Consider the following 12,930-nt stretch of genomic DNA (forward strand, 5'->3'; position numbering starts at 1 on the left):
AGCTGTAGCAGTGCAGCCATGCCACTGGAGTGTTTTAAGTGTAGACAAGACCAGAATGTATTACCTTTTTTACCTGAGTGAAATAAGGTGTTTTTTAAAATGTTGAAGGAGAAAAAAGGGGGAAAGAGAAGAAAAGAATTAACATAAGGTAAAGAAAAAAGGAAACATTTACTAGATTTTTCTTTTCTACTGTTCTTGTTTGCTCGTTAGTAGTGAATGGATAATATTTGAATCAACTTGTTATATTGCCTGCTTTTATGCTGATTCATTTTGACATTCTTCGTGGACATGTGAAAACTATAAATAAAACATTAAGAAAAATGTAAATGGGTAGCCTTTGAGAAAACTTTTTAATTTACAATACATGGTAGAGTCATGCAAAGCATTTCTTTACTTGAACAAAAAGACATATCTATTCATAAGTAACATATGTGATAAACAAGTAATAAAAAATACCCATCAAAATAATTGCTAAAATATTGTGTTTTATTTTAGCGTGTTCATAAATTAAGATGGTCAAATCAATTGTTTATTAATACCAAAAATGGTTTAAAAATATACAATTTACCTTATATTTTATCTCATATACAAATCTGCAAAATAAATATATACATAGGGATAGCTCAGTGGTTTGAGCATTGGCCTACTAAACCCAGGGTTGTGAGTTCAATCCTTGAGGAGGCCACTTAGGGATCTAGGGCAAAAATCAGTACTTGGTCCTGCTAGTGAACGCAGGGGGCTGGACTCGATGACCTTTCAAGGTCCCTTCCAGTTCTAGGAGATGGAATATCTCCATAAATTTAAATTAATTTACTTGTATTTTTAGTAATACACATTTACAAAAAATGTGCTACATACGCAAAGTATGATACATCCGATAAAACACAGAGTAACAAAGCTAGTGTAGTACCAAAACTAAGATGGTTTAATGGCCAAAAGAGCTAACTTATTATCACTGAAAGCTTTACTCTACCCAAAACCTATAATGATTCTTTTCAAAATATCACTAGGGTCCAAGTAACTTCAAAGTTACCAAATTGCTACATGAAATCATCAGTTTCCATAATAGATATTTTCTGCTACATGAGTTGTTTTCTCAAGTATCCCACTTTCATTAGAACTTTCCTCTAAAAATAGTACTAAATTTGACATAGTTGTGTGAGGATCAAGTAGTTTCACAAGGGGGATTTCCACCCTTCTTTCATGAAAAATACGATTCTGTAGCGTCATGGCTAACATAGAGTCCATGCCCAGTGATGCAAGTGATGTGTTCATTGTAAAATCACTCACATTTGTACTACTGAGATGACTCACCAGTGAGGTGATATAATCTTCAGAATTGACTGGAGATAAATTCTGAGGTGTTCCTTGTTCAGATAGGTGAAGCTTACTGCCCAGTTCTTCTGAAATTAGTGTATAGAAGCGACTTTTGAGTGATGCTATTCGAGAAAGAACATGATTGCTTAGAGTTCCAAAATTTAATTTTACTACAGCTTGCTGAGGATTATTCAGAATTAAACTTTTTTTAAGATATTCATAAATTTCATGTACCTGCAGAATATCTATGCCTTTGGATTCCAAAATATTTTGAATATGATTTTGATTTAGCAATAATCCAAGATTCAAGGCACCCCAATTAATGGATTGTCCTGAAAGTCCACAATTCCTCCTGTAGTGGCAGAAAATATCCAGGAAAGAATTAGCAGCAGCATAGTTTGCTTGTGTTGAATTTCCAAGAAATGAAGTCACAGAGGAGTAACATACAAAATAGTCAAGTTCCTGCCCTCTGGTAGCCCGGTGGAGATTTATTACCCCTGCAACTTTGGGACTTAACACTTTCTCAAAGTGAGATAAGTTCAGAGCTTCAAGACGTCCATCATGCAAAACCACAGCACTATGGAATACACCTTTGATTGGGCTCTTTGGAAAGATTCTGTCAATTGAACTCAGAGCTTTCTCAACCTGAGAGCTAGAAATAACATTACACTGCAAACTGACTATTCTGCTCCCTTCACACTGATTTTGCAAAGCCTTGATTTCTTCTTGCTTCTCACTGCTTGGATTGCTCCTTGAAAGTATTGCAATACAGCCCCCTCCATTCTGGGCTATAAATTTCACAGTTTCAAATCCAAGCCCAGTGAGTCCCCCTGCCACTATGTAAACTGCATTCTGCTTAAACATTTTCTTCTGTGCTTCATATACTGGTATGTCTGAAATCCTGTTGGCCGCCACATCCCCTTTCAGCACAGCCAGTGGGATAGATTTGCAGGTGAAATAGGAGGTCGCTGCACTGTTTGTACTTTCAAAGTTCTCAGTCTGCTGAAAAACAGAATATGATAGGTTTTTTAATTGTTTCATTTGCATTGATTTGATCCATCCGTGGACAGCCCTTAGGGATTGTTTCAGAGCTGCTTTCTGAAAGACACTGATAAGTTTCAGTACATGAACACGGATATTTTCTTGATCACTTCCAATTAGGTATCGAAAACATTCAGACTGTTGATTACCATGTACTATCACAAGGTCTCGGAGATGGGAAAGACGGACTAGAACTTCCTTAGACATTCCATCTACTGGAGGCAGATAAACAAGGGCATTGCACTGATTTACACGTTGCCACTGATCAGACGTAGGTTTTGCAAGTACTGTTCCCCAGCCCATTTCCTGTGCTGTCAGAGTGAGCACTTTGCACAAAATTGACTCTGGTTCAGTAGAAATAATACCTAAAGTCCCACTGTGTTTCATCTTTGGTAATGTTCGATTTATAATTTCCCATGCTACCATAAAGTATGACACACAAGGTACATTTCTAAAGCATGGAAACTTCTTGATGTTGAAACAAACTGTCCCTGGAACCGTGACTCTTGATGATGCAACAACTGGATAACATGAAACAACTTGATCTCCCACCTTAATTTTTTTCACTTCACTGCCTACTGCAGTTACTGTGCCACTGAAGTCCAGAGCTAAAAGCTTATGTTTGTCTGTTGTATATGAATTCCAATACAATGTATTCCCAAAGTTACAGCTTGAAACGCTAACAGGAAAATAGTCTTCTGAATGGATGCATACTTTATCCATTTGAACTTCAACACTGTGATTTTCAAGCTGAGTAATGGTATTATTGGCTATTTCAGCAGATAAATCTTTCACTTGGTAAGGATCTGTAGTGTATAAAGTGAATGTCTCTGAGTTGTGAAGAGACTTTGAAGGTTGATTATAATCTGCATCTTTAAATGGTGTGCGTCTGATTTCCGAAGTGTAAATTCTTCCTTGATTAATCCAAATTTCTGGATGATCCTGTCCTTCATACTTTACAATAATCTCTGCTAAGGCTGAGATGTCCAGTGTACTCGAAGAACTGATGTCAATCATCTGAAATGTGATTTCTGAAACTTCAACTATGCAGGTTCTTGTCATGCCACACAAAGCAAACCCAGGGTTAAGATGATCTACATTTTTATCTGTTGTTCTGTAGGTGATTATTCTAACTGAACAACTGGATTTTCTCTCTCTTAATGCCACAATAATTTGGCGATAAGCCTCACAACACTTAGCTAAATGTGCCACCACTTTGCTTGGAAACTCGTCGTTTAACTTCTGAATTCCCCACATGAACAAAACATCCTGGTAGTCTTCAAGCTCCCTTTTCATTTCATGTTGTGCAGTCATTTCTGAACTCTTGGCTTCCAGCAATGTCTCCCAATCTTCATACATAACATATCTTGACTCATTGTGTAAGTATCTTTTGAGCTGCTGAGCTATTCCAAGTCTGTCAGCAAACACAATGACTCTGGGTGCTTCCCCTAAACGTCCAATGGTCTGAGCAGGAAATATTTCTTTCCACTTATTTTCAAAGAGCAAGTCATTGTCTCTGGGGGATGTTGGCTTCATAAAAGTGATCCCAACACGTTTCAGTTCTGCCAAAACAGAGCCATGTTTATCTGTAAAGCATCCACAAACCTCTAAGTAGTTCCCAGTTGATTTGCTTGTTTTCAAATATATCATCATTTCCTCCTCCAAAGGTCTGCAAACTACAAGGCTGCCTATGCCAGAAGGAAAGCCTGCTCTGGTTTGGAAAGTTATTTTCATCATAACAGCGGTCATCTGTAGAAAACAGTCTAACAGCACTGGATGGATACAATAGTCAGACATCTCTTCTCTTGTCTCTCTGTTCACCTTTATGCTGGTTATAGCTTCCTTTAGCTCTTCACAGTAAAATACATCCCTTAACTGTCTGAACATGGAACCATATTGAAATCCAACCTGAGACAGTGTTTCATAAACCTTATCTGCTGTAACTACTGATTTACACCGTTGAAAGATGTCTTGAAAGGAGATGCTGTTTTCTTCCACTGCAGCTTCAGACTTCTTTGTAATTTGTCCTGATGCATAAACTGCAACTGAGGATGACAGTATTTTGAAATCTGTCACAGTTTTTTGTGATGCCAATTCTATTTTTAAAACATGGTAATTTTGGTTTAAAACACATGGTGCCAAAAAATAGATACTAATCTGACAAGTACTTAAAGGCACTTTTGGCCTCAAGCTACTCATCACAGATGCCAAACCAAGCTCTGCAAAAAATGCACCTGGAATTAAAGCAACACCATTGTTCTTGTGCTCATATAAATAAGGTATTAATGCCTGGGACACTGGGCAGTTGAATTCAGAGTTGTCGTTGTTCAAACTGTAAATCAAAGGATGATTTGAATTTACAGCTCTTCGATTTGCTTGTTGATGGATGTCCAAATAGGTCATTAGCTTCTTACGATCAAACTGGTACCTTGGAAAGGCTGCTGGAATACCCTGATACCCTTCATAAAAGTGATGCCAGTCAGGATTATATCCCAGTTCAAACAGATTCCCTGCAAGACTAAGAAGAGTCTGATATTCTTTATCAGTTTGCAAGGAGGACAAAACTCTAGTTTGTTTGCCTAGCGTTTCCATTATATACCTGTGTAATGCTCTTTCTGGGCCTATTTCAACAAACACAACATTGTCCTTTTCTTTAGCTGAAGTCACTATGGCCTGTGTGAAAGCTACAGGATCTCGAGCATGTCGGGCCCAGAACTTGCCTGTAGTGAAATCATCTGCGGAAGCAGCCTTCCCAGTCAGTGTTGAAATCACTTCAATTTCCGGCGTCTGTTTTTCCAAATATTGTAAATGCTCCATCATCTCCTTTACTATTGGATCCATCATGTGGCTGTGGTATGCAGCTGGGACATGTAAAACACGAAGAAATATGTCTCTCTTGTTGAACAGTTGAGCTAGTTCTTTCTGAAGGGCACTCACAGAGTCTGCATCTCCAGACAAGGTACAGGAAGAAGGGCTGTTAAAAGCTGCAATGCACACCTTCCCAGAATACGGGACAAGGGCTTCTGATACTTCTTGAACAGGGACGTTACCAACTACCAACATTCTGCCTCCAGTAACCTTCGCCTGTAACCTACTCCTGTGATAAATTACTTTGACGGCATCTTCAAGGGAAAGAAACCCTCCACAATGGGCGGCAGCAACTTCTCCAACTGAATGGCCAACAGCAGTTACGGGCTTAATTCCCCAGTGTTTCAGAAGAGAAGTTAAGGCAACCTGGAGAGTAAAAAGCAACGGCTGGGCAATTTCTGGCCTGGAGAAATCCTCACATTCACTTTCAGTTAATCCCAGGAGGCTGATGGGTACATATTGCTGAAATAACATTTCTATTTCTTTACATTTGTCTCTGAATACTGGCTCTGAACTCAATAATGTCTTGCAGATCCCTTTGAAATTTACTCCATTAGCACAGAACACAAAAACTAGTTGTGGAGTCATCTTTGACGGAGTTGTTTCTGTTTTAGCTGCTAATGCAACTTGTTGCTGTAAATGTTGAAGAGAGTTTGTAACAAATGCTTTTCTGTACTTATAATTTACATGGCTTCTTCTACAGGCAGAGGTATAGGCCAGATTTGGGAGAGTTATTGAGTTGCTTATGTTTAACTGCTCAGCTGTGTCTTCCAATGTCAAGTTGAGGGATTTGCTTGAAGCCGCAGAGAGTACAAATAATTCAATCGGTCGTTTAAAAGAGGGAAGAACCTGTGATTGCTTAAACTGTCTGACAACAACATGGGCATTGGTTCCCCCAAATCCAAAACAGTTGACACCAGCTACTCTTCCAAATTCTCTCGACTCTTCCCATTTCTCTACTGTTGTTGGAATTGATAGATTTAATTTCTTTGTATTTATGCTACTAATATCCTCTCTGTAATGCAAAGATGGAACAATCGTTTCATGGTGCATCATTAAAAGAACTTTAATTAACCCAGCTGCCCCAGCTGCTGATTCAGCATGGCCAATGTTCCCTTTAACAGAACCAATCTTTAGATCAGGCATTTTAGGAGATCTGTTATTACCAATGATGCTACCTAGACTCTCTGCTTCTGTAGGATCTCCAGCAGGAGTTCCTGTGCCATGTGCTTCAACATACTGCACAACTGATGGGTCAACATGAGTCAGATAAATGCTCCGTAGTAACTTTTCCTGTGCTGCCTGAGATGGTCTTGTGATTGGAGTCACGGATCTGCCATTCTGATTTACTGCACTGATGTTTATAACTCCCCATATTCTGTTGTGATCTTCTAGTGCCTGTTTCAGAAAAGGAATTAATGTATTGTATCATTTGGGATTTTTACCATACAAGGAAGACCACAAAAGCAAAAGCAGACAGAACACTTGTTTAACTGTTCAATGTACCCTTTTTTCTTACACAAAGACAAGTACCTACATATTTTAGCCCTGGATATTAACCTCACAGTAGAAGAGTTGCATCTAGAGCTGTGAATCTCTCCTCCCATAAGAAGACATATTAGAATGGGAATTGCACACTCCTGGTTATCTGAAAATCTTATTTTTGGAAGTTCTATGAAAATGAACCTACCTTTTTTAGTGGCTTAAGTAAAAGAACACCGCAGCCTTCTCCCCTTCCATAACCATTTGCCTTTTTAGAAAAGGGCATACTCATCCCCTCAGGAGAAATCATTTTTGCTTTACTCAGAGATACGAAGGTGCGAGGATCTATAATGCAGTTCACTCCTCCACACAGAGCCGCTTCACAATCTCCTGTAGTAAAATAAATTTGTGACTGTTTTCCATCTTCTGTACATCTCTACCGATTTACATTAATACACTGTAGTAATATAATGAATTGATGGCATTACTCATTGCTGATAAAATGAAAGAATTTATGGAGAGATTATAAAAACAGAATTGACCCACTGAAAGTTCTTAGACATATTCAAACTTTCAGGTTCTGAAACCCAACAGATGGTAAAATTCTCAGTGTTTGGAATTGGCCTGAGCAGACAGCAGAATATTAGTAGACGTCACTGAGGTAGTAAATATTCTTCATCTAAAAAAATAAAAGTAAAAAACCACCCAACCCTCCATGAATCATGATAGTGTGATAGGGCAGAATGGCAAATACTAACAATTTCACAAGTTCCTAAAAATGGAAAGCTTGTTTTGACTAAATGCACCCCTAAGTTCACACCCTACATACTATTTTTTTTTTTTAAATGGAGATGTCCTATCTCCTGGAACTGGAAGGGACCTTGAAAGGTCATTGAGTCTAGCCCCCTGCCTTCACTAGTAGGACAAGTACTGATTTTGCCCCAGATCCCTAAGTGGCCTCCTCAAGAATTGAACTCACAACCCTGCGTTTAGTAGGCCAATGCTCAAACCACTGAGCTATCCCTCCCCCCAAACTGATTGTAATAATCTTTGTGCAAAATATACCCTGTGAGGTATCATTTGAAAACTCATAATTCATGAGTCAATAATATCATGGTGAAATTTAGATAGCAACATTATATGTAAATTTATGAATTCCCCAAGAATATTGGTTGTGGCACATGTTCAAGCCCACATAGCCCCAATTAGGCAGAACTGGTCAAGTAGGTCTATCTTAAACACAGGAATGTGTGTTTACCTCACTTTACAGATAAGTAGTAAACTAGATCCTTGAGACAGTAAGAGGCAGAGAATGAAATCTGCATTATATCAAACAATAGCATGAAATGTCTTTCACAATGAGACTCCTTGTTTCCTTCCTCACATCAAGAATGAACTTTGTCTAGAAGGGGAAACCTCAGGAAAATGCATTTCAAAGGGTGACTGAACTATAAACATCCCAAGTTATCCCTCCCTATCCATCTCTCTCTCTCCTTCACCTAAGAAGACAAAAGAAACAGACTTTGGGGCAGACCGTGGTCTGAGAATTTGGTCAGTGATATCACTGGAATTATGTGGTAAGGGACTTTATCTTGAATCAAGTCTAGTGAAATAAAGAAACAAATCAACAGAGCCAGACGTGTACCCAGAAGCCTCCTGCTACAAGACAGGCCCAAAAAAGAAACCAACAGAACTCCACTGGCCATCACCTACAGTCCTCAGCTTAAACCTCTCCAACGCATCATCAGTGATCTACAACCCATCCTGGACAATGATCCCTCACTTTCACAGACCTTGGGAGGCAGGCCAGTCCTCACCCACAGACAACACGCCAACCTTAAGCATATTCTCACCAGCGACCACGCACCGCACCATAACAACTCTAACTCAGGAACCAACCCATGCAACAAACCTCGAAGCCAACTCTGCCCACATATCTACACCAGCAACACCATCACAGGACCTAACCAGATCAGCTACAACATCACCGGCTCATTCACCTGCACCTCCACCAATGTTATATATGCCATCATATGCCAGCAATGCCCCTCTGCTATGTACATTGGCCAAACTGGACAGTCACTACGCAAGAGGATAAATGGACACAAGTCAGATATCAGGAATGGCAATATACAAAAACCTGTAGGAGAACACTTCAACCTCCCTGGCCACACATTAGCAGATGTAAAGGTAGCCATCTTACAGCAAAAAAACTTCAGGACCAGACTCCAAAGAGAAACTGCTGAGCTCCAGTTCATTTGCAAATTTGACACCATCAGATCAGGATTAAATATAGACTGTGAATGGCTATCCAACTACAGAAGCAGTTTCTCCTCCCTTGGTGTTCACACCTCAACTGCTAGCAGAGCACCTCACCCTCCCTGATTGAACTAACCTTGTTATCTCCATACTGATTCATACCTGCCTCTGGAGATTTCCATTACTTGCATCTGAAGAAGTGAGGTTCTTACCCATGAAAGCTTATGCTCCCAATACTTCTGTTAGTCTTAAAGGTGCCACAGGACCCTCTGTTGCTTTTTACAGATTCAGACTAACACGGCTACCCCTCTGATACTTGTTTTATCTCTATTTCTTTTGTAACTACTTCTAATTTTAATGCCTTATACTTGTACTCACTTAAAATCTCTCCCTTTGTAATTAAATATACTTATTTTATTATTTAATCAAAACTAATCTAGTGTTGTGAATGGTTTGGGTAACTCCATTTAAGGTGGCAAATTGCTGTATAATGATCCCCTTAGAAGGCAAAAGACCTAATATATCTGGACTATCAAGAGAGGTCTGGGCAGTGCAGAACAAACATTTTTTGAGGGAAATCCAGGACTGGGAGTGTGGTGGAGTCCTCCTGTATGTGGTAAATAAGGCTGGTGGAAGTCAGAGTGTGACTAGAGAGTGCTGGCAAGTTGCAGCTATACATAGACACAAAGGGTATGACCTGCATGCTATTTTTCTGTTTGTGAGGGGCCCAGGTTGGGTGCTGCAGCAGCAAAGCATTGTGAGGCATCCCAGATTACAGGGCAGGAGGTGACACAACCCCTCATTGGTCTGGATTGCACCGCAGAATGTCATACTCAAATCTTTCATGGCTGCTGATAATCAGTGAGAGTGACTGGCAATTGCTGTTGCCTGTCACAGGAACTGAGAGTGCAAACGTTTCATTTTGTTCACTTTGGTAATGGTAAAATGCAAATGCTTTTAGTCCTTACCAGCTGTGATATTAGTCAAATTCTAGTACTGCACATATATACCTTAGCAGTTTAATTGCTGTAGCAATCCTAATTTATTTGCTTATTTACTTTTAGTCCCAGTACCTTGTTTAACTGCTTGCGAGCCGTAATGCAAAGCAAAAAGAAACGATGAGCATGCAGTATCGATGGAAAGTGATGGTCCAGTCAGATTAAAAGTGTATGAAATCCTGTTAGCAGCTATGCTCATTGCTGCCCCAGTCCCATCGTAATGATTTATTTCAGTTACTGCTCTGCTTGATATGATCTCATAATCTCTGTTCATAAGACCTGTAAAAATAACAGACATGTTTCATGTTAGCAAGAGATTAAAACAGGGGATCAAATCTAAACCTAGTGGTGTTCTTTGCTCTCCTAATTTTATCCTGTGCTGCCTTATGTCAGCACCTAAGGTGAAATCCTGGCTGTATTGAAGTCAATGGTAAAACTCCCATTGACTTCAGTGAGCCCAGGATTTCACTCCTGATCTATATATTTGAGACTTGAAATCTGTCTGAAGCTATTAAATGACATGAAGGCCTCGTCTGCAAGAGAAAGTTGCACTGGTCTAACTAAAGGTGTGATTCTAAACTAAATCAGTGACACTGGGACAAACCCCTATTTTGATTTAACTTAAGGGATTCCTAATGAACTTAAACTAAACCAAAATGAGCCTGGTTTAAAGGGAAATAAGAAAGTCCACAGAGCCTTTTGCTCTGGTTTAACTGACTGGGTTTTAAAAATCAGACCTTTAGTGAAACCAGCGCAACTTCCTTGTGTAGCCCCGGCCTTTGTGCTCGATATTGACACAGCCCTATGCAGCTGGGCAGGGCAGGGAGATCGTATAAGAACCATCCCATGTGGCCATGCAGGGCTTAGCCGGCTTATGAGACATTGGGTTTGGTGAGGCAAGAGCAGGAGCTGCACTTCCAATAGACTCCCTGGACTGAAATGGGTTACCTAGGGAGGAGTGGAATCTCCATCCTTAGAGGTTTTTAAGGCCTATCTTGACAAAGCCCTGGCTGGGATGATTTAGTTAGGGTTGGTTCTGCTTTGAGCAGGGGGCTGGACTAGATGACTTCCTGAGGTCTCTTCCAACCCTAATATTCTATGATTCTATGATTCCGTGTGAGCAGGTAGATGAGGGGAAAGGAGGGGTGTTACTGATCCTGTGGCCATGCAGCCCTGCAGTGGGAGGAGGGAGGAGCTGGACCAGTCCAGCTGGAGCACCAGGAGCTGTAGGCACAAAGGCTCCCAGAGTTGTCAGGAGTGTAAGGGAAGCAGTCACACTGCTACCTCCATCCGGAGACCACAGTGTCCACCCACCTCCTTAGCCAGGCAGTTCTGTTTGTGATTTAGACCTAGGCTATGTCTACACTACCACTTATGTCAGCAAAATTTATGTTGCTCAGGGGTGTGAATATTCAGCCCCTGAGCAACATAAGTTACAACAATATAAGTGCCAGTGTGGGCGCGAAGCTCTCCCACCAGCATAGCTACCACCGCTCATGGGGGTGGTTTAATTATGTCGACAGGAGAGTTCTTTCTTGTCGGCTTAAAGTGGCTACAGTAGAGATCTTACAGCAGTGCAGCTGCATCAGTACAGCTGCGCTACTGTAAGCTCCCTAGTGTAGACTTGACCTTAGAGCAGTGGTTTTCAAACTTTTTTTCTGGTGACCCAGTTGAAGAAAATTGTTGATGCCCGTGACCCAATGGAGCTGGGGTGAGGGGTTTGGGGTGCGGGAGAGGCTCAGAGCTGGGGCAGAAGGTTAGGGTGCGGGGGTGAAGGCTGCAGGGTGGGGCCAGGAATGAGAGTTTGGGGTGCAGGAAGGGTCTTTGGGGGGTACTCAGGGCTGGGGCAGGGGATTGGGGCAGGGGCTTACCTCAGGCGGTTCCTGGTCAGCGGCGCAGCAGGGATGCAGAGGCAGGCTTCCTGCCTGTCCTGGCACCACGGACTGTGCTGCACCCTGGAAGAAGCCAGCAGCAGGTCTGGCTCCTAGGCGGAGGCGCGCAAGGACTCCACGTGGCTCTCGCTCACAGGCACTGCCCTCCCAATGGAGTGGGGAGCCAGTGCTTGGGGCGGGGTCAGCACGCGGAGCCCTGTGGCCCCCCTGCCAAGGAGCTGGACCTGCTGCTGGCCGCTTCCAGGGCACAGGGCAGTGTCAGAACAGGTAGGGACTAGCCTGCCTTAGCCGGGCAGCACTGTCAATGGGACTTTTAATGGCCCGTTCGGCAGTGCTGACCAGAGCCACCGTGACCCAGTACCTTACATTCCATGATCTAGTACTGGGCGACAACCCGCAGTTTGAAAACCACTGCCTTAGAGTATCATTTATGTAGCAATGAACAATATCATGAACTATTTAGATAACATGAGCTGTTTATAACAGCAGTATGCAGCATTGTTCATAGTATGGTAGTTTTAGATTTTCTATCATTAGATAAATTTAGATAACTTTCTATAGTATATGGAAATGTGTACTGTTTTCCAAGATGCTAAATTTATTAAATAGTTCACCATTAGGCTGCTAGCTTACCAACAAAAACCCCTGTTTTGCTGCCACTGATATTTTCCATCGCGACTCCTGCATCCTCCAGGGCTCTGTACGTGCATTCCAGGAGTAACTTTTGTTGAGGATCCATGCGCTCAGCTTCCACATCATTAATTCCAAACAGCTTGTTGTCAAATGTGTTAAATCTAAAAAATATAAACCAGGAAATGATATGATATATATACACAGCATACACTGCAGAGATTTTTTGTATATTCAGTTATTATTACATAATAAGCCAAACGTCTGTATATTTCCCCCAAAAAAATCTCAATTAAAAAACAGCATGCTGGTAAAAGTACAAATTTTGTTCTTCTCCCTACGCAAAGTACCACCTCCAAAAATATTTTATCTTCACAAGAGTATAGCTACCAAATAGCCAAAGGAGTTCTTAAAACACAACTATATAAAGAAGTGAAATAAAG

General features: G+C 41.1%; 1 protein-coding gene across 1 annotated transcript; it reads right to left on the minus strand.

Annotated features, from left to right (window-relative positions):
• Positions 1 to 586: 586 nt before the first annotated feature.
• On the minus strand, positions 587 to 12,530 carry LOC101936604 (uncharacterized). The gene is made up of 3 exons (XM_065582441.1): positions 12,491 to 12,530; positions 10,041 to 10,244; positions 587 to 6,635 (listed from the first exon to the last, which is right to left on the minus strand). Exons 1-3 carry the CDS (start codon positions 12,528 to 12,530, stop codon positions 1,054 to 1,056), a joined length of 5,826 nt encoding a protein of 1,941 aa, XP_065438513.1. The 3' UTR covers positions 587 to 1,053.
• Positions 12,531 to 12,930: the final 400 nt, after the last annotated feature.

This window comes from Chrysemys picta, chromosome 2 (assembly GCF_011386835.1).
Source record: "Chrysemys picta bellii isolate R12L10 chromosome 2, ASM1138683v2, whole genome shotgun sequence".
Classification (NCBI taxonomy): Eukaryota; Metazoa; Chordata; order Testudines; family Emydidae; genus Chrysemys; species Chrysemys picta.